A 22564-nucleotide genomic window follows, 5' to 3' on the forward strand; every position below is an offset into this window, starting at 1 on the left:
GTCTCCAGAATAATGTTGTAATACATGCACAGACAAATGAAAATTCTGTTTCATGCAGATATTAATATCTGAAATACCAGGAGAAACCACAGTTAACATATTCCACAGTTAATGTAGCCTACAAATTCAGCTTCATCTAGTAAAACAAAAAAAAAAAGAATAAAATAATATTTTTTTAAATAATAACTGTATAATAATAATAATAATAATTATTATTATTATTATTAGGCTATTATTATGAAAAGGCATATACAAGGCATATTTTATTAATAGAAACTATAAATGTAAGAGTAATACATAAAAATGGGCGTTTCATTTCATTTTGATGCACTTCCGGTTTAAGCCCCGCCCTCACACGGTTCTATCCGGATACAGAGAGATAATATTGTCATATGAACAGATACAGATACAAATACAGATAATGGCTCTGCTGCACACCCCTAGTGTGAATGAACTTTTTTTTTAACAAAATCTTTAAACATGATTTTTTTTTTCATCATTTTTTTGAATGGGGTGTGGGTGGGGGGGTCCAAAAGTTTCTCTAGTTTCAAAGGGGGACGCAACCAAAACCACTGATCTAATCTATTGCTTTTTTTTAATTCACCGTGACTGGGTGGCCCAGTTTCTGAACACCCAATATGTGTCATTGACATGTAAATGTTGATGTATTAAATGGATGGATCACACTCATCTTGTTCTAAACCTGTATGGATTTACTTTCTTCCATGGAACACAAAAGGAGATATTGGGAAGAACTGTAGGGACAGACTGCCTCAGTCACCATTCACTTTCATTGTATGAAAAAAAAAAAAAGGAGCAGCATCAACATTCTTCAAAATGTATTCTCTTGTTGAAGAAAGCAAGTCTGGAACAAGATGAGGGTAAGTAAATGAAGACAGAATTTAAATTTTTTGGGTGAACTAGTTAAGAGTGATTTGTTTTTCAGCTTAGTTTCAATAAATGCTCTTTTTGGACTGGGGGGTAAGTTTTGAGACCTGAAAGTTACAGTAAATATTATGTTCTCACAGTTCTTTTATATCAAAAGATCAAGAAAAATTTTAATCCTCATTGTGACTGATGTCTGGCATGCTGTTTAGTCAGCTAGCTAAGCCAGCTCCATCTTAACCCTAATTTATTATTTCAGCACATATAAACTTGCACTTTCTTATTATTTGAATTAATTCACAACAACATGGTTTCTGTTTTCAACACAAAAAAAACTTTATTTAAACTTTCTTTGCTTGTTGAGGTGCACACACAAGTAGTTTAAATGTTTATTTGTTTTATGAACACCCTTTTTCCTGTATGGCATTTGTTGCCGGGTTCCGTTCCGTCACCTAAAGGGGTGCGAGTGGAAACTGTCCTGGTTACTTTCGAAACCTCCATTCCCTGATGGAGGGAACGAGACGTTGTGTCGATGTAGTGACACTAGGGGTCACTCTTGGGAGCCCCAAACACCTCTGCTTTTTTTGAAAAAAGGCTAATGAGAATTGGCGAGTGGAATTTGCATGCCACTCCCCCGAACATACGGGTATAAAAGGAGCTGGTATGCAACCAATCATTCAGGTTTTGTGCTGAGGAGCCGAGACCAGGTCCCGGCCATTTCAGCGGGTAGTTCAGCGTTGTGGCAAGAGGGACACAATGTCTCATTCCCTCCATTAGGGAGCGGAGGTTACAAAAGTAACCAGGATGTTACCTATCTGTCACTCACTCGACGTTGTGTCGATATAGTGACACAAGGGGTCCCTATACAAAACGCTATCTACAAAACTATCTGAACTGTGTTACGTGAACTGGCGGTGTGTGACGGGCAGACTGCTGTGTGCCTCATAGCCAGCGCACCAGGCCGTCACGTAACCTCCCCCAATGCTCTTATGAGCATTGAACAGTCCTACAGGAACAAGTCGACTGCCCAACAATAGGGACAGGCTAGCCCAGCCGAGGCCTCTTTTCCTCTCTTTTCTCCCCAAAAAGAGTGTAATTTTTTAACCGACTGTGAGCCATAAGTGTCTACGTCGGGGGGTGTCCCTCCCAAGGGGAAGACACCGCGGAGACCACACCCTGCCCAAAGGGGGGGGGGGGGTATTTTGAGTGGAATACATCACATGGTCCTACCGAGTCTTGTCGGAAGTATGTCATGTGGAGAGGTCCATGGTAGGTCCTACCCGAAGGGGGAGGAGTTTTTTACAGAGCATGGCGACCTGGGGCAGAGGGGTCTCTGCCCAAGGAAGACGCAGTTTACCGATAGGGAAACGATTTTGTGGAAGATATCACATGGGGTTGCCTTCGGGGAACCAGCACATGTGGAGCACCTACCTCAGTACAGGGTCTCATTAGCGCACATACTGGGCTGGCATCGAGTTTCTCCGCAAACTCAACTGCCAGAGGACTAAGGATGAAAGTCATCCAGGGATCACAGTCTGTGAACACGACTGGGAGTCAAGAGCACACGTCTTCACCTCAAGGGAGGGGAAAGGTGCAATGCGCAAGCAGTACACCCAGCCAGCTGTCCCGGAAATTACCTGCTCGTGCCTGCCAATACACGGGACGAGACCGGCTCAACCCGGAAATTGTAGAACCTCGCAAAGGTGTTGGGTGCTGCCCAGCCCACTGCTCTGCAGATGTCTGCCAAAGAGGCGCCACTGGCCAGGGCCCAGGAGGCCGCCGCACTCCTGGTAGAGTGGGCTCGTAACCCCGCAGGGGGTGGCACGTCCTGAGCCTGATATGTCATCGTGATGGTGTCAATGACCCAGTGGGTGATCCTCTGTTTGGAGACAGCACTTCCTTTCCACTGTCCACCAAAGCAGACAAAGAGCTGCTCGGAGCTTCTAAAGCTCTGCATGCGATCCAAATAGATGCATAAAGCTCGCACCGGACACAGCAATGCCAAGGCTGGGTCTGCCTCCTCCTGGGACAGCGCTTGCAGGTTTCCCACCTGATCCCTAAAAGGAGTCGTGGGAACCTTGGGCACATAGCCCGGTCATAGTCTCAGGATCACATGAGAGTAACCCGGACCGAACTCCAGGCACGATTCACTGGCAGAGAACGCCTGCAGGTCCCCTACCCTTTTGTTGGAAGTGAGCGCAGTCAGGAGGGCAGTCTTCAAAGAGAGTGCCTTAAGCTCAGCTGACTCCAAGGGCTCAAAGGGAGCTCCCTGTAGACCCCGAAAGACTACAGAGAGGTCCCACGAGGGGACGAGGCGTGGTCTGGAGGGATTCAACCTCCTAGTGCCTCTCAGGAACCTGATGATCAAGTCGTGCTTCCCCAAGTACTTACCATCTACTGCATCGTTATGAGCCGAAATAGCGGCTACATACACCTTCAAGGTGGAGGGGGACAGCCGCCCCGCGACCTGTGCTTGACCGAATCGACTCCAAATCAGCTGGACCACCTGAGGGTGGAGTCTCCACTCTCCCCTGAGGGTAACATGACGTGACAGCGTGTCCGCTGTGGTGTTGAGGTCGCCCAGGATGTGAGTGGCTAGTAGCGACTTGAGGCGCTGCTGACTCCAGAGGAGGAGACGGCGGGCGAGTTGTGACATGCAGCCGGAGCGTAGACTGCCTTGATGGTTGATGTACGCTACCGTCGCTGTGTTGTCCATCCGGACCAACACGTGCTTGCCCTGGATCAACGGCCGAAACCTCCGCAAGGCGAGCAGTACTGCCAACAACTCTAGGCAGTTGATGTGCCAACACAGCCACGGGCCAGTCCAGGAGCCGGAGGCTGTGTGCCCGTTGCATATGGCACCCCAGCCCGTCTTGGAGGCGTCTGTTGTAACCACGACACGCCTGGAGACCTGCTCTAGGGGAACCCCTGCCCATAGAAATGCAAGGTCGGTCCAAGGGCTAAAGAGGCGGCAACAGATCGGTGTGATGGTTACGCAATGTGTCCAGCAGTGTCATGCCCATCTCGGGACTCGAGTCTGAAGCCAGTGCTGAAGCAGTGTCATATGAATCAACACAAGCAGTGTGGCCGCCACTGATGATGCCATATGCCCCAGGAACCTCTGAAAAAGTTTCAGTGCAGCTGCTGTCCTCCATCTGAACGCCTTCAGACAGTTCAGCACCAACTGTGCGCGCTCGTTCGTGAGGCACGCTGTCATCGAGACTGAGTCCAACTCCAGACCGAGGAAAGATATGCTCTGAACCGGGGAGAGCTTGCTCTTTTCCCAGTTGACCCAAAGCCCCAGTCGGCTGAGGTGCCAGAGCACGAGGTCCCTGTGTGCGCACAGCAACTCTCGAGAGTGAGCTAGGATTAGCTAGTCGTCGAGATAGTTGAGGATGCAGACGCCCACTTCCCTTAGCAGGGAAGGGCTACCTCTGCGACCTTCACGAAGATGCGAGGGGACAAGGACAGGCCGAAGGGGAGGACCTTGTACTGGTACGCCTGGCCTTTGAAGGCAAACCGCAGGAAGGGTCTGTATCGAGGTAAGACCGAGACGTGGAAGTACGCATCCTTCAGGTCTACCGCCGTGAACCAATCTTGATGCCAGATGCTCGCTAGAATGCATTTTTTCGTCAGCATCTTGGACGGTAGTCTGTGCAAAGCCCGGTTCAGTACTCGCAGGCCCAGGATTGGTCGCAACCCACCGCCTTTCTTCGGTACGATGAAGTAAGTGCTGTAGAACCTTTTCTTCATCTCGGCTGGAGGGACAGGCTCTATCGCACCCTTGCGCAGAAGGGTAGCGATCTCCGCACGCAAGATAGCAGTGTTCTCGCCCTTCACCGAGGTGAAGCGGAAGCCGCTGAACCCGGGCAGGTGCCTGGCAAACTGAATCGCATAGCCGAGTCAAACGGTCTGGGTCAGCCATCGCAACGGGTTGGAAAGCGCGAGCCATGCGCCCAAACTCCGGGCAAGGGGGACCAAGGGAATGATCACGTCGGACGTACCGGCGGGGGGGGCTTCGTCTCAGGGGGGCTTCGAAGCCTTCCTCGTGTTCTTAGCGGCCGGCCACGAGACAGGTGGCATCTGCTTCCTGTGGAGGGCTCCATGCCGGAGCCGGGCCATGGGGGCGGGCTGCGGCAGAGCCAGTGTTGTTGCTGCAGGAGGACGCCCTTGGCAACGAGCAGACAGGGTGCAGGGTCTTAAGCCGCGCCAGGGCAGGATATGTTGTAAGGCCTCTGTCTGCTTCTTCACTGCCGAGAACTGCTGGGCAAAGTCCTCGACGGCATCGCCAAACAGGCCAACCTGGGAAATGGGGGCGTCAAGGAACCGTGCCTTGTCCGCCTCTCCCATCTTGACCAAGTAGAGCCAAAGGTGGCGCTCCTGGACCACCAAGGTTGACATCGCCTGCCCGAGAGTGAGGTCAGTCACCGAGCGCAGTTCCTGCATCAATCCCGGGTCAGAACTACCCTCGTGCAGTTCTTTTAGCACCTTGGCTTGGTGTACTTGCAGGAAAGCCATGGGGACACAAGTGCACCGCGAGCGCCTTATCCACCTGGAGGATCACCGAATACCCACTGGCCGCTCCACCATCGAGGGTAGTGAGAGCGGGGGAGCTGAAAGACAGGGCAGTAAAAGGTGCCTCCCACGATCTTGTCAGCTCCTCATACACTTCCGGGAAGAAAGGAACGGGGGCGGGGCATGGCTTTCTTACGGGAGCAAGCCGCACAGTGATCGTGGCCGTCAGAAGCAGAGAGATAATGACCGCAACCAGGAATAACACACAAACACCGTTCTCTGCACTCCACGGGTGCAGAGGGGGAGAAGTGAAATGCAGCGTAAATCCAGCAGTTTTGAGGTGCGTCTTTGGAGGGAATTGAATTCAGTGCACTGAATACAACCACTCGGTTCCGAAGAGAAAATCTGAATGAGTGGTTGCATACCAGCTCCTTTTATACCCGTATGTCCGGGGGAGTGGCATGCAAATTCCACTCGCCAATTCTCATTTCAAAAAAAGCAGAGGGGTTTGGGGCTCCCAAGAGTGACCCCTAGTGTCACTACATCGACACAACGTCGAGTGAGTGACAGATAGGGAAACAGACTTTATATATGGTTCCAGCCAGTGATTAGGGCAGTACCATCATTGCCATGGCCAAGGGGAATCCTGAAGTCATTCTTTATTTGTTAACGTTAAAACAATTTATTATTTTCGTGATGTGATACTGCAAAAATTATGTATTTAATATGTAAATGTATTTATGTATTCTTAATGTGATTATTTTTGTCCAGTTTGTTTACTGGCCATTAATGTATGAGTTTCCCCCTCTTAATTTTTATTGGTGCTAGACACTAAAATATAAATTCCCCTGTGTTGTGTATGTCGGTCAGTCATGTCTTGGAGTGATTTAGGGACTTTACTACTATATTATTGCCTGGCAGCTGGGTCCTATTTTTACTGTTAGTCTGTAGTAGTGACATGCCATATGAAGCTGTACGTCTATAGTATATGATGGATTATAACATTTTCTAAGCTTGATACAGTTGCCAGCTGAATTATTGACATGTAAAATTACCTGCTTGTTTGTATATGTATCCAGCTCAAGTTTGATCTTCATGTGTGAAACTGTTAACTGATCAAACATGCATGAGCTCCAACACAAACAATGATGGATGGTGCTTCCACTGCCAAAGACAAGCCATCAATACAGATCTAGTGAATGGTAAAAGCACACCCAAGCTGGTTTGGCTTGGTTCGTCTGTTTTCCATATCTATAAATATAAACAACATGTATTAAGTTTCTGGGCAGAGCTGAAAATCTGTTTGCCCCAGGCAGCTAGTGAAAAACAGCCATAACTTTCTGAGACAGATGGAGTCCCTCGCAGATTCATCAGGATGTAAAGCACCCTTTATTACACCCCCTATTTCAGTCTGCATTTAAAACTGAGAAAAAATATTGCAGGGCTTGTCGGAACTGCCAAAGAAATGTAAAGAAAAGTTCTCCAGACGACCCTTGTTGCAAGCTACTCTTGTCTTATAAAACACGCAAACTTTCAATCCTATTTCAGGCAGCCGAGATGCTGGAGCGCTTCAGTGATTATTGGAACATTTTCAAGAGGTGATTTGATTTTTTCTCCCTCTGTCTGTTTTTTCTCTTCTCCAGACATCATTTCTCATTGTCTCCCCCTCTCTCGCGAAATCAAATATCAGCATGCCTCAGAGTTACAAAACTCACAAGGCATCGCTCAGATGTCTGTTCCAATACATGTGTGTCTGCTCTTTCTGTTTTTAAAAGACACACAATTTGAATAATGCCTTGAATAAAGTGAAATCATTGATATGACAGGGCAGATATTTCATGATTAAATCATCACATAATATAATGCGAAATTGACTCGCAGGATATGAGAGCAATGATGTGGGTGGCAGGGACTGAAAACAAAATGTTTTTTCATTTCGGTTCATTCTGAGCAAAACCAGTATTTTTTCATTCCGGTTCAAAAGTTCCGCAGCCTCCTTTCCAAAAGGTTACCATTAGAACAAAATAAAAGAACGGTTAATAACGTTCTTTTTAAAATGGCATTACTCTGCGCAAAGTGGTGGGTGAAATACCAATTCCAGTGTTGCCAGAACTTGCAAGAGAAACAAGCAAGATGGTCTGGAAAATCAAGCCCAAAATAAGTAACTTGCCTCAGCAAAATAAGCGAAAATAAGCAATATTTTTTTTCCTGTGTGGTGGATTTATTAGCATTGAAATCATAACAAGCAGTTAATTAACAGTTAAGTATAATTTTAATTACAGATCTGCTTCTCAGTCAAAACCAGGCAGCATCAAATCTGTATGAATGCATCATTATCTATCAATAAGACTTGGAAATAACTGAGAAATTTAATTTTTACCTCTAATAATGTTTTCCTAGTATCTGTATTAACCGTGCATGTATAGTATATGTAGTATTTATACATAGTTCTACAGGTCTTCATTCAGAGAATGCAACATCCACAACGGCCAATCAGGCAAAGAAATGTGTGATGCAGCAGTTTCCTTCAGGATCAAAGCACGTTTAATTTTTTTGGGCAATATGAAGTGGTGTAGATCCTAATATTTACTGTGATAAACCCTTTGGCCTTTAATTTCATGAAAAAATTATCGGAACAAATTAACCGGTTATAACCAGTTACCAGCATATAAAAATAAAGTTTTCACTCCGGAACATTTGAAAATCACTTTTTCAGTTACGTTCTGGTAAACATTCATTTTAGCCTTTTGATGATCTCTGACATGCATTTCTCAATATTTATGCATTGTGCATTCTGAATAGGTTTAAAAGAGTTTTTTTTTTTTTTTATCAGAGGAACCACCATTTCAACCACACAGTCATTGTTGCCATAACATGATTACATGGGAAATTGACATGTTGCTTCTGAATGTTCATGTAACCTGAAATTTACCTCTTTTTAACAAATTACTGACAAGTGCCATCCCCATCAGGCATACTGAAAGAGTGTTGCAAAAGCTATCTCCACGACACAGGTTCTGGTCCCGTGGAAACCAGGATGTAATTGCGTTTGCATAAACAATGGTGAGCGTGATTTTGTAGGGTTAATAAAACTGCATTCCTGTTGACTTTATTGCATCATATACTACTACAAATACAACTCACTTTTGGCACCACCTTGTGGACATTTCACCTCAACAACACTTCCAGCTTTGGCCACTGGGGGCAGTGGTTTGAATTTCAGTGAGCACAGACCGATTTCAGCAGCAAAACTTTTGACCTACTGTCTCTGAATTCACAGTGTGTTCATTCTGGATGAACTGAAGAATGATTTTTCATAATTTTTCATTTAAATGAACCAATACAACAATACACAGTAATACACAACAATATTTACCTGCATACATATTTTACTAAAACTAAAGGACATGAGAAATGCAGAGATTTTGTGAACATTTTTGAGTAATGACACAAATGATTAGTTGAATCGGAGTTGAAATTGACAGTTTGAACTGATTCAAGGATATGACGTTCTTTTTTCTGCAGAACACAATTTTTTTTGAAGGAGATGTTATATGTTTGTTTATCCGATGTCAATGTCAAACAACATAAAGGCAGCATAAAGATAATTCATATGACTAAAGAGGTTAAATCCATTTCTTCTGAAGCCAAGAAGTCTGCAGCCAAGGAGACTGCAGATATCAAGGTTTATAGTGCAAAACAAGTTACATTTTGATCTGTTTTTCACTCAAAACTGACCGCATCTCTTCAGAAGACATGGATTAAACCACTCAAGTCATATGGGTTACTCTTATGCTGCCTTTATGTCATTTTTGCCATTGACTGATTGTATGGATATATTCACATCATCTCTAAATCAAAATATCTTTGTTTTTATTCCGCAGAAGAAGAAATTAAGTCATACATGTTTAAGGTGGCATGAGGGTGAGTAAATGATGAGAGAATTATCATTTTTGGGTGAACTATTCTTTAATGGCTAAATAAAAAGTGCATTATTAATAATAATAAGTTATTAAATAAATAATAAATTTTCATATCACCAAAGAAATCATCACAAATCTTGAATATTCAGTACAACACCCATCTCTAGGGTGGAAACTTCTCATTATCAAAGTTGCACTGACTTAAATAGTGTACTGTCTGCTTTATCTCTGTGTAAAAAAAGACTGACTTGATGAAGTTATCTTCTTTCTCGTCCTCTCATTTTTGCCAACATCCACCCTCTCTGTCGCTTTCTCCACAGTGCCCTAGTGGTGAGCCATACTATTCATCTCCAACTTCAGCCCCAAATAGACTGTAATGACTGGGCTCTGAAAGACACTGGAGAGAGAGAGTCCATAGAGCCATTCATGGCGCCTAATCAGCATGCCAGGAGCAAAGTCTGGCTCTGCAGTGACTGAATGCAGACAGTGAGCACCCTTCCTTTAAACTCTCACTCATTCATTCTGCCCTGTTGTGGCTTTATGACAAACCTAATACTGTCCCTGTCTGCCGTTTTCCAACACCTTACCTTCCCTGCTGAAAAAAATAAAAACAGCTAGCTGGTTTGAGCTGGTCTTAAATGTTTTAAGGTGGCCTTAGCTGGTCTTAGCTGGTCTCCCAGTTTGGCCATGCTGGTTCTCAGCTGGTTTAGCTGTCTGATCAGCTAAAAGTGTTCAAAACCCCTCTAAAACCAGCCAACAGACCCTTTCACAGAGTTTGATGATGCATTCAGCCTTATTTAGCAACATAAATCTAACCTTAACCATAACTTATATATTTAAAAAAATAAATAAATAAATACATTTATTCAGCGATAATTTATAACACTGTTGTTTGTGTTATATTACCCTGGTCATTAACACTGTGATAGAGTGTCTGATACAACTTCTGAGGGAGTGACTGCAGTGCTCTCTGTTTTTTCCTCATTTGGAAAGTCGTGGAAATGTAATACTGGATTTTTTTATTTTGCTGTTGGAGCAAATGTGAACGTAAAAAACAATATTTGCTGTGGTCTCCCATTCATTCAGCCTGATCTCATGAACTTTACGTGACCGTGGCAACATTTTTGCAGAACTAAATTGTGTGCTTCATTATACATTTGGCTGCTGTTTCCAAGTGAAATGTCCAGCAGGGGGTGCCAAAATCAAGGGAAATGGTGTCGTAATCAGATGAAGTTTTTAAGGTGAATATTAGATGGAGGTTTTAATGAGTAAAACGTACCTCCCTAACCTAAAACTTTAACCAAAACCTAAACATCTAAAATACACTTAGAGTTACACAAAACAGACATCTTTACCCTCAACCAACACCTGAACCTAACCAACAGTGTCCAAAAATAAAATAAGAAATGAAAAGCAAATTTTTTTAAGCAACCACGTCATCTCGTGTTGCTTCTATGACATTTTTGTCTCACGTGTCAGCTTGCCTGCTTAACGTAGAACGCGGCATTTACAAGTCAGTTTGCAAAAATTTAGTTATAGTTACATTCATTCTATGAGACTAGGTTGCATTCATTGCTATGGAAGTTTATCCCACTATAGTTAACCAATCTCACAAGGCTTTGGCTGTTTTTTGCAGCAGATTTTCTTTCCTTTTTTCCTTTTCCTCATCTCCCATGAGTCAAAGTAAACAACCATTAGATGTGTATGAGTATCGGGATAAACACAATTAAACAAAGAATATAAAAAGCCGTTATTAATAAAGCAACTCACAGTGGGTTCACCCCAGGACAAGCCATTATGACATCATTAACACTGCAAGAATGCAAGTCAACACTTTGCTAATGGTTGCAAGGGTAAAACCCTCTGATAAGCTTCAGATTGGTTCATATTGTTCTAAACTGCCTTTAAGTGCTGTAGCTTAGACGTGTTAAGCGGCACAACTCTTGATAGATGATACGCCCCCCTGTCTGTTTAAATAGCCCTACTGACAGTGAAATGTCTGATTCATCTCCAACCTCTGTGAGCTCTCTCCCCAGGATCTTCTGTATACTTCAGTGAACACTCCAGTGCATGCATTTTAGGGATGAAAGAGCTGCCAACCATGCATCTCAGAGATGGAGAGTTGCTGCCTGTGCTGATCTAAAATTCAAAAGCTATCCTTTACAGGCTGTCAGAAAAGTGATGGAGTGAAAAGGGAGTCTATCATCAGGGGACCCATGCTGGACTCCACCAGCGCTACACAACGCTATCAGCCTTCATTCTCATGCCAAGATCGTTCACTTCAATTTTAGAGTGGAAGGCTTTATGCTGCAGTTATTGCATTACAATGTGAGTCAATTGGACACAGATGACTATAGGATGTTTTTATTAAGAAAGAGCACCAATAACAAAACACTTTCCAAAATAGATAATGCTTTAAGACCAAGAGAAATTTTGATGACATTTAGGTTACTGTATGAAGGCAGACAGTGTGGTATGGAGTAATTCTATTATAAATGGCACCTAGACTGAGCCCAGAACCACAGGAGGTCAAATTCAAGACAGAGACAGGAAAGGCTAGATCTCAGACATGACAGAGTGGGGGTGACAGATTGGGGTGTGCTGAGGACAGGGCTAAGACTTAAAGCTGAGGTGTTTAATTGTTTGTGTTGTTAAAATACTTTCTCCTATCCCATCTTAATGTGCAGAGACAACTATAAGTAAACCATTGGTAGGTTGATACCCCCGAAAATTGTAAACACTTTTGTGACGCGCTTTTAAAAAATAACAGAATAGCCCGACATATCAACATGATCACAGAGGAAATCAACATGTTGCTACCGAATGTTCCAGTAGCCTGACATTGATCCCATTTTGCCGAGTTACTGAAGGAAGTAATCGCATTCACATAATCAATGAAGAGCTTTATTTGGAGGTGGCAATTTCCCTCTTACATTAAATTTTTACTCCATTGATGGCTAGGGTTGGGGTTTGGGTTAAGGTGTACAGTTAATACAATATACATTTCTGTTGACAGTCTTACATAATTTACAACTAAAAGCAACTCAATTTTAACGCCACTCTATGGACATTTTACCAATAAACTGAAGCTCACACATTGGGGGCAGTTATTCAAATTTCAGTACACACAAACTGATTTCAGCTTAAGGACTTTCGACCTTCTGTTGCCGAATTAACATTGAGATCAGTCTGCTAAAAATAACTCGCTTTTGGTGCCACTCTGATGACATTTCACCTGCTGGAGCTGTCATGTGCTCAAACATTCAACAACACTTCCAGCTTCGGCAGAAGGGTAGCAATCTCCGCACGCATGGTAGCGGCGTTCTCGCCCTTCACCGAGAAGGTGCTTCGAATTTTGGCAAACACAGAACGATTTCTTTACTTTAGACCTAGAACTTTAGACCTACTGTCACCAAATTCACAGTGAAAACAGTCTGGCATCTTGGCTCAAGCAATTGCTTGAGTTTGTGGTGGGAAATATTAGCAATTCCATTTGGTGTCACTTGTGGGCCAAAGACAATACACTTCACCTTTATGTATTGTCTAACTCAAGGCGTTCTAAACAGTAACAAAACAGACTTATATTTAAAAATCATATATAAAATTAATATATAAAATATATTGCAAGTTTATCATTTTAATAATTCGTCAGCAGAGGTTCATGTTGTGTTTTGGAGAACTGAAAAATAAGCTAAAACAAATATGCATGTATTTGGGTTAACTACTTATTTTAACCGGTAATATGGGGGGGGGGGGGGGGGGAGAGAATGATTCCTTTGTATCCAAATCCCCTTAGAGATTGTGACAAGTTCAAGATCATAAAATATGAAGTGCAACAACATTTCCATTGAGCACAGAGAATTATAGCAAGCTGAAATTGGGTACATTACATCCTGTATGCACATAATTCAGGGCAAAACATTTTTATGACAAGTCCTCTTTTTCAGCCAGTGACTATTGCATCATTTCATCTGCCAATAACTTGCTTAAAGCTCAGAATACTTTAGTATATATTTCTCCCTGTCACCCTGTACACCTTTTAGCCCTCACTAGACTGTTGTAGTAGGTAGAAGGAGGGTTTGCAGGGTGGAGGGACTCCACTTTAAAGTCAGTAATGACAGTGTGCCTGAGATTGGACCTGATGCCAGGTCAGTCTGGCTCAGCAGGCAGACACAATCTTTGCTCCCAAAAGTCCAATCACACCAAAAAAAGCCCCTGCAAACTAAAGCAGAACTTTGAGATGTTTGCTTTTACAGACTCCTGGGGAGTGTTTTAAACTAATTTATTTAGAATAGTTCTAACTTAAAAATGCAGAACACTTTGTTGAGACATGCAGGCATTACACATCTCTGCTGAAACCACAATCTTCCACTTTGTTAATCACTCCATGGTTTTAGTCTGGCATCCATCCTCTTGCAAGCTATTTCCATCAATTATCAACTGCTGGGGGAGTTGAGATGGTCACGGCAATGAAGAACCTCAAACTTTATAACCAACTGTTCTTTAGATGCTTTTAAAGCAACAGCATGAATTAGAAATACTTATCAACAGGATTGAGATATTGCTTTCTGTTCTGTTGCTTTTGATTGTCATTATCACCTCAATTCTGACAGATTGAAATTGACCTTAATAGCCCATGGCATCAAGCCATGTAGTAATGTAGCATTACAATAAAAACGGAAGTGACAATGATTAATCTAGAAATACTACTTCATTTCTGATCATTTTTCTCCTTCTTTCCTTATTTTGTGGTATATACTATGCCAACAATACATCACAATATAGTAATCAAGGACAAAATGAGAAAAAACAGCATCAACACAAAGCCTGTTTTTATTATTAGCATTAATATTAGTCAAAACGAAACAGCATGTGCAACCAATTTCAAATCTTTTAAGTGACATAATCTGAGTGAAACATTAATATTCACAAGAATGTGAAGGACAAGACTTGTTTTTAAACATCAGGAAAAGTGAGCGTTCATGGAGCCAGGCCTAAATGCGAGTTTGCAGAAGATTGCCGACAACTACTTTCTTTCTGAAACACAACCAGCACCCGCAATATTTTAGAAAGGTGACATCAGCCAAAAAGAAAAGTCGTTTCAAGCTGGAGCAAATATTACATTTTGATGAAAGACTAAAAAGACAAACTTTTTTTTTTCATTGGAAAAACATACACTGATTAATTGTGCACAGTAAGATAAGGGATGTGTATTTAGAAAGTAAATATAATTAAAAATATACATATTATTATTTTAATTTTAGATGTTCTCTTGTTTATACAATCAATTTAATGAAATTAAAGAGTGCAATTCAAAATGCAGTATATGCAAAGAAAATAAGTGGTATTTAAAACTGGCATAAAGAAGTGAATAAATGGAGAAATGTTGGAAAATGTGAGCACAGATCTAAGGCTGGTGCATTACAATATCAAACACCTAACACGGCAACTCTCCTTCTGTAAGAAATGAAAGGTGTTGGGGCAGATGCCTCCTGTGGTTCACTGTATCACAAGGTTCCTTGGCAATTTGTGAGAAGCAAACCCATGCATTCTCCAATTATTTTCTTAAAAGCCCAGTTACTGTAGCAACCAGCCAACATGTGTTGTTTGCCAAGGCGGCAGGCCAACTCAAACCTTTAAGCTGTTCAAAGCTAGCTCTCACATAATGGGTGATTGAGCAGACCATGAGACCAATGCTCAACCTTACACCTATACTGATTTTGCACACAGAAAGACATGTGTACATAACTTTGTGATAGTACTATTAGTTCACACGGAAGTAAACTGATTGTTTAAAATTAGTGATGATCTGTGAGGGCTTTCAATCAAAATTATATTCCAATGGGTCTTTATTCTGTATAAAGATCAGTATTCTATGGTGAGAAAGGACTAGAATATAGAAAAGTAATGATCTCTTCTCAGGGCCAAAAGAAATACATTAGCCACCGGTCGTGAACATGCCTCAACTTTTTGACACTGAGCATTATACTGGGACACTTATGCACCATGGATCAATTTTATGGGGCAGAATTTTCTCACTTTTTCTCTCTAGAGTGTATGGAAAACAAAAAAATGTCAGAATGAGCTTCAGGGTGTCACATCATCATCTCCAGGACTGGAGCATTTTGTATTCTTTCTTTCTTTCTTTCATCTATCTATCTATCTATATATCTATCTATCTATCTATTTACAGAAAAACACCAGCGATGATGGTCTGCTCAAAGAAGGTCAGTTTGCTAGATTTTTTTAAAAGAAACAGTTTGCCCAAAATTGAAAATTCTCTCATTATTCACTCCCCTTCTAAAGGGTTGTTCTAAACCTGACTTTCATTCTCCTGTGGAACACAAAAGAAGATATTCTGAAGATGCTTAATTTAAATTTAATCTGTTCCTAAAAACAAAGCTATCATATGGCTTCAGAAGACTTGGAATAGTCCTATGACCACATTTATGATTCTTTTATGGTGCTTTTGCATCCTTTTCAAATCTTAAAAGCCTCAGTACACTCACAAAATACTTTAGCCTATTTTTAAGATTTTAACATTTCAATTTCATAACAAAATTCCATCATATTGTATTGTGTAATCTTACAAATAGGCTAAAATATGTGTACTGAGGCTTTTAAGATTAAAAAAAGATGCAAAAGCACCATAAAAGAATCATAAATGTGGTCATAGGACTATTTCAAGATTATTCCAAAATGAAATTAATGAAAACTCTTTTTTTTTTTTTTATTTATTATTTTTTGTTTGTTTTTTGTTTTATTAAAGATTAGTCAATTCAATTTGATTTCATTAAATTAATACTTGTAAATCTTAAAATATTTTTGGGAGTTAACCTTTCAGTGTAACTGCATGGAAAAGAGCGACCAGTAGACTTACGTATTCTATTGGGGGGGTGTCATCCAGGTTCAGAACGACATGAGGGTAGGTAAATAATGACAGAATTTTCATTTTTGGGTAAACTAGTGCTTTAAGTGTATCCCAATATTTCCTTGCAATTTGGTCTAAGGGATTCCCACAATATAACTTATAATGACAAATGATTGTGAATACAACTACAACAGCTAATTGTGTAGATATCAATATATTATAACATCTAGTCTCACTTCAGACAAAGTGAAATGATTGTTGCTGTTTATTTGAGTTACAAAGAGGTTTAGTAACGCTATACTAGCATGGAATCTCCATGAGTTAATAAATGTAATAACAATCCAAACAGATCTCCTTGGTTTGCCTCTAAGCCAGATTGAAGTGCTGGCAATTGCGAACTACATTAAATGTCATGTCTTTATCAATTTCTATTTATTCTATCTGTATCACTGATACACCTATGCTGATAGAACTCAACACTTACAGTGTATGATACTCCCGACAACTGCATTAACCTTAGCATGTGAATACATCTTATTCTTCAAACAAGGGTCAAAATTGCTCTTGTGGAGCGTGTCGACTCCTCAAAAGACGTTTGGAATTGTAATGTATTTGAAGAGGTAATGTTACTGTGTAATTACATACCAATTACATAGTAATTACATACTGCAACTTTTCGGCTATATATGATTGTTTTCGGAGCTGTTTGTAATTAAAAAAAATATTTTGCTATTTCAGTAATTAGCTATAATAATATGTCATATGTGTAACATGGAAAATGCAATGTATTTTTTAGAAAACTCAATAAATTATGGCAATTATGGTTTGGTAGATGGCTTACCTTCTCCGAATAAATGTGCTTGAATCAAGAACAGTAAAAAAAAGCCCACCGCCGCTCCCGCGAGCGCCCACGCCACACGGAGATGCTGCATCTTTCTTACGATCTGACACTGACTGACACGTTTAAAACAGCAAATCCATTCCGACTCAACGCAGCATTGTTTAAACGCACCGAATAAACATTCCCTTATTCTCTGGAAGAACAGTCTTTTCGGGAGAGACACTTTCCATGCGTTAAAGCCTCTCTTCAAATGTACAGAACTGCTCGCGCGACAGGTTTCTATTCATTAATGTTAAAGTTGGATACAAGAGAGTTTCAACACGCCATCAAGGAGGGGGAAACGTTAACAGTTGCATAGTCTGTTTCTCACTGGTAGACCCAAAATATTTAACAGACACTTTACGCAAAAGCATCCGCATTCAATGACAAACCCCGCTCCAGTGTATCAGTCAGGAGAACTTGAGACTAAAACTGAAAGAAAAAGATCCTTATTCAGTGCGTTTGCCGCTGTTTGCATTTCAGTTCATTTAATTCAGCCTCGCGCTGCACTAGCAAGTCGCTCTCCGGAATTCCGTCTGTCTTTAAAGTCAATGAAAATTCCTCAGCTATGTCCAGTCTCATGTGAGGAGTCTCTAGTCTACTGCATCATTCTGTTGACTTCCTAGTAGAAACTGTGCGGACGCTGTATGCATCCCAAAGACGCGCGCGCGTAGTGCTCGAGCGACTCCTGTTACGCTGCGGGTTAGCACGCGAGTTTTTTCTTGGTTTAATATCGACGTCATCACTGTTAAACTGTCAATCTCCGGGCGATTCCACTTTCTAGAGTGAGTGCGGGCTGTGAATACACCCGGTTACAGTAGGCCAACTAACAAAAAGACTTTTTTTCTCTACCTCTAAAATGCATGAATTTTGTGTTAGCCTGTATTTTGCACATGAAGACATCTAACATTCCAGGAATTCCTAAATTAAGATGTCTTAATGTGAGCTAATGTTTTCAAATGTTTATATTAAAAGGGAGTTTGTATTAATACCCCTATATTTAGAATAGGTTATTTTTCCATTTTCCATTTCTTATGTATGTGTTTGTGTCATGTAAGATGTAAGTATCTAACTAAACATGCAATGTTTGCCCACTGTTTTATGATTGAATGTTGTACCGACCGACGGTAATTTCCAAGGGTGCAAACTATATTCATCATTTCAGTACGTGATTTGTATGTCATTCATAACTGTGATTGTGAAAACATTAACAGAGTAGTTTTCAGCATATCAGTCTCAAGACAAAGAGTGAATGTGTATATTGTAAAGGAACTGAATGAATGTGGTAATCTGGCAGGCTTTGAAGCAGCTTTTTAGAAAATTCCCTTGACATTGTCTAAGATAATGATCTATAAAACACAAAGTAGAGTGTTATCACCCAGATCAGAACTAGAACATGGTAAGACCTGTGACTTGTGGCTTCCATTGAGTTTTTAGTTTGTGGCAGAGACAGTGTCATATATTTTAATGCAAATATTATTAGGTAATAATTTACAATCAATTTAAGATTTCTAAATAATTTCTTTATGTCTTGAATTAATTCTATATTTTTTACATCATCTCCTAAGAGTCTTCTTTTAAAAGATACTTTGAGTATGTGCTAAAAAAAAATGAGCCACCGTTTAAAGCAACACAATGTAACTTTTTTTTTGTTCAAAAATAACAAAATATTATTAATGAGAGAGTGCAACAAAAATTCATCTTCCAAACCATGTCTTTACCCAAATACACTTTGATAAACCTATAATAATGATTTATATTTTAGAGCTGTTGGGACAGATTTCACGGGAAATTGCATACATACGTCATTCGCCCGTGCATGTTCACGTCACATCCATACACAGAAAAAATAAGATCCGGCTACTGTAGCGTGTATGGTGTGGGAGTATCGTGAAGCTGAAAGTTTGTTGTCACAACGAACAAGAAAAACTGACCATGGATCATTCAAAATGGCAAACCCTCCGGGGAATCACCGGTTGTGAAAACAAAGAAACCCCGAACAGAGCAGAGTCTACAAGCAAAAAGGGAAAGTGACAGAGTCTGTAATAAAACCCAAATCAACATCGGCTTGGCTTTTCAGATATATACAACTCAGAGATCTTAAAGGATTTAAAAGCGACCCAGAGATGTCTTTTTTCTTACTGAACAGGTAAGATTTTTTATTGTTATGGTTTATGTGTAGTTGTGTAATCAAACACACATACACACACACACGTCTGTACAATAATTATAATGTAATTGGTGCAGAACTTTTCTCTTGCTTGCACACGTGTGTATTTTTCTTTATAACGTGAATAATTTATATAAATAAATCCTTTAGTCCTAGGCTTGCCATGGACATGTGAGTCTTGAAATGATGTTGACCACTGGTTGGTAACAATGACAATCTATAAATTAGTTACTATCGTGGTCTATTTGGCCAGAATATCCTGCAGTTATAAAAACTTTACAACGTTTGACCTTATCAGACTAGCAATCGTTATGTCTAATGTTAACGAACGTTGCCTAACATTTGTAACGTCATTTATTTCAAAACATCAATGTTTCCAATAAGTCAAAACAACAGCATAAGATGTGGCACTTACCTGCTCAAATGACGTTTTTCAGATATCCATCTTTTCCTTTCTTTGGTTATTTATTTGTCCATTCTCTCTGATAAGATGTCCTGTATCCATGTGTACACCGGTGCCTCGAACCACATTCATCCGTGCAGAGGAGCAGAGCTGAACCACAACTTACATCATTACAAAAAAAATGTTCTTCCGCAAGACACGTGCAGTTTTAATTTTAACTGCTAGAGGGCTAAAAGTTACATAGTGTAGCTTTAAAGGAGTAGTTCACTTAAAAATTGAAAATTGACTTTTTCAATATGAACTTTTTCAATACTTCCATACAATATGTTTTTGTATGGAAAAGAGCTGCGTTAGGATTCTTGGAGAATGTGTTAAGATTCTCATGGGAGAAAAAAATGAGGGACAACTTGAGGGCAGTAAATAATTTTGTGTATTTCCTTTTTGCTAGCCATGCTGACACAGTCACGTCATTTTACAGATACATCAGTGATGTAAAGAAATTCAAATTATATTCGTTTTATTTTTTTTTTTTGAGACAGCATTATAGAAAGAAAAGATGACAGAAACAGGTGAATTGTTAGCAATGTAGACATAGTGTTTGTCATGTACTGTGTGAACAAAAAAAAAAAAAAACATATATTTTAAAACCAAAAATTATCAATGTTTAAGACATGGTTACGGCCTTGCATAAAAAGGCCATGTTAATAACATATACATGTTCAGACTTATATATAGTAAGAAAGTAAACAGCTGTCAATTACCGAACACTTTTATCCAAAGCGACATTCAGTATTTTTAAAGTGAGAACATTTTAAATATTTAGTTTAATCCACTGGTGGTCATAGAATTACAAAAAGCACATAAAGGGTACAATGGCGCTAAAGGCCCCCCTGGGTTAAAAGGCACATTTGATTTTCATTTTCTCCCAAAACACTAAATAGCAACAAAAACTACCACAGCACTTTCCTAAACACCTCTTTGTCAATAGTATGCACTGCAAAATTTTCCTGATACATGAGATCATTGCGTGTACTAAAGGTTGATTTTAAGAAAGTGATAGTATTTGGGTCAAAAATCCCTCCTGTCGCAAAGGCCCCCAAAAAACACATTGTTTTTCTTAAGTGGGGTGAATACATTTGTCATGAAGTATGTTCAAGGTGGGCTCACATTGACTGATCCAATCACATTTGAGATGTTATGAAATGCCACATGAGATGAATAGGAAATGGTGCCCCCTTTTATGAAGTGGTTATTTTGAATAAGCATTACCTTAATGTATTACTCAAAAAAGCATCTTGCTGTCTCAAAATTGTTTGCATTAGTTGACAAATATTCCACTATAACTATTGCCCCTATATCTACATGATGTCACTATAAACCCTCCGGGGGCATTTTACCCCAAGTGTGGGGTTAAAAAACACCTTTCCACCTTTTTTAAAAAAACGTAATTTTAATCAAAACAACCTTCTGTTATTATTTGATTCAAACAAATGATGATGTTCCATCAATATTCAGTAAAAATAAATATTTTTTTTCCAATCTTGATACATTTTGTGATCATTCAAATGCCATTTTTCCTTAAGGTGTGCCTTTAGTCCTATTGTACCCAATAGTGCATGAAGCATGTTTACAGCAAGAATGCAGGTCATACATGTAGTCAATCATTAATATCAAGGATACTAATAACAATGCCTCCTCCACACATTGCGAAACAAACAAAAAACAAACAAAAACATATAATTTATGAATGGATAGTTTTTTCCCCAAATGAGGACGTCCTAAAATGTACCCAAAGGGAGGTTTTGTCAGATTAAGCTCACTTCTGGGAACAAATTTGTACTCAAACTATAGCTAAGTACATACACATGCACGTTTTTCTATCATGGTAGGGACTTACAATTGACTTCTATTGCTTTTTACTGTGCTAATAATATTTTCTATGACCTAACCCTATTCTAGACATTATTTATTATGTTTATCAATCCGCTTTCCATTGAGTGGTGATTACAGTAGGTAATTTGGTTGTGGTAACATTTGGTATAGGCAAAACCTGACCCCCAGTGATTACAATTATCCATCTAAATTTATTTTCAATGACAAAATAAGTAAATAATTAGCATCTAAATGTATCCATTAATTGAGATTTTAGGGACAAGTGGCTTATTTTTGGATTTCTCTGGAGTTTTTTATCCTTCTTGGAAAATGCTACTTTATCCAGTAATGGATTGCTATTTGGTTTGTCTCTTGAAAATATAATTGATTATGATCTATTTTAATACATATATTCAGATTCATGAGTAATCCATTTTCTTTGCCGTTAATGCCACTTTTCATCTTAGCCCCAAGTACAGCTGTCCACATGTGACATCCCATCACATTCTCATATTGTTCTCACGTACTCCGAGCTTCAGTGGAAGAATGGCAATCAATCAGCGGGGACCCAATTAAATATGTTCAGAATACCGCACCACTGCAAAGTCAAGCTGCTACTGAAATATCCTGCCCTATAATAACGTGTTCCCCCCGTGTTGCCAATATATCTCCTACAGATCTCTCTTTCTCTCAATTTCCATGTCATCTAAGGGGAATATCTATATTTGACCCTGCAGTGTTTGTTGAAAATACTGTATGGAAATATGTAGTTGGACAACGCACCCACAGTTTCAATTTATTAAGCCTGCTTTTTATTTATTTACTTTTTACATTTGTTTTCCATAGCAATTGCAACGTCTCTGAAGAGACATTGGAAAGCGATATTGGCGTGATATAGGCTAGCCTTCCATTCCATGTGATGAAACTCTTGGTCTACTGGTGTAATATGTTTCTATAGAAACAATAAGAACCAGACCAGTACCCTATTTTTTTCTATTTGTGGTGTATGAAAGGTAAATCTATTCACGGCGAGTTATACATACCG

The 22564-nt window shown here is 40.1% G+C and overlaps 1 protein-coding gene across 3 annotated transcripts in view; it reads right to left on the reverse strand.

The window, feature by feature from the left end:
• Positions 1-22564, reverse strand: part of LOC127437775 (chemokine-like protein TAFA-5) — a 72996-nt gene that overhangs the window by 38396 nt on the left and 12036 nt on the right. Inside the window, exon 1 of one of the 3 annotated variants that reach the window (XM_051692945.1) lies at positions 17036-17713. The exons of the other annotated variants lie outside the window; for them this stretch is intronic. Within the exon in view, the coding sequence (XP_051548905.1) occupies positions 17036-17126 (91 nt within the window). The 5' untranslated portion in view covers positions 17127-17713. Of the gene's footprint in view, positions 1-17035; positions 17714-22564 lie in introns of those variants that run through there. 3 annotated transcript variants of the gene reach the window in all.

This window comes from Myxocyprinus asiaticus, chromosome 48 (assembly GCF_019703515.2).
Source record: "Myxocyprinus asiaticus isolate MX2 ecotype Aquarium Trade chromosome 48, UBuf_Myxa_2, whole genome shotgun sequence".
Taxonomy (NCBI): domain Eukaryota; kingdom Metazoa; phylum Chordata; class Actinopteri; order Cypriniformes; family Catostomidae; genus Myxocyprinus; species Myxocyprinus asiaticus.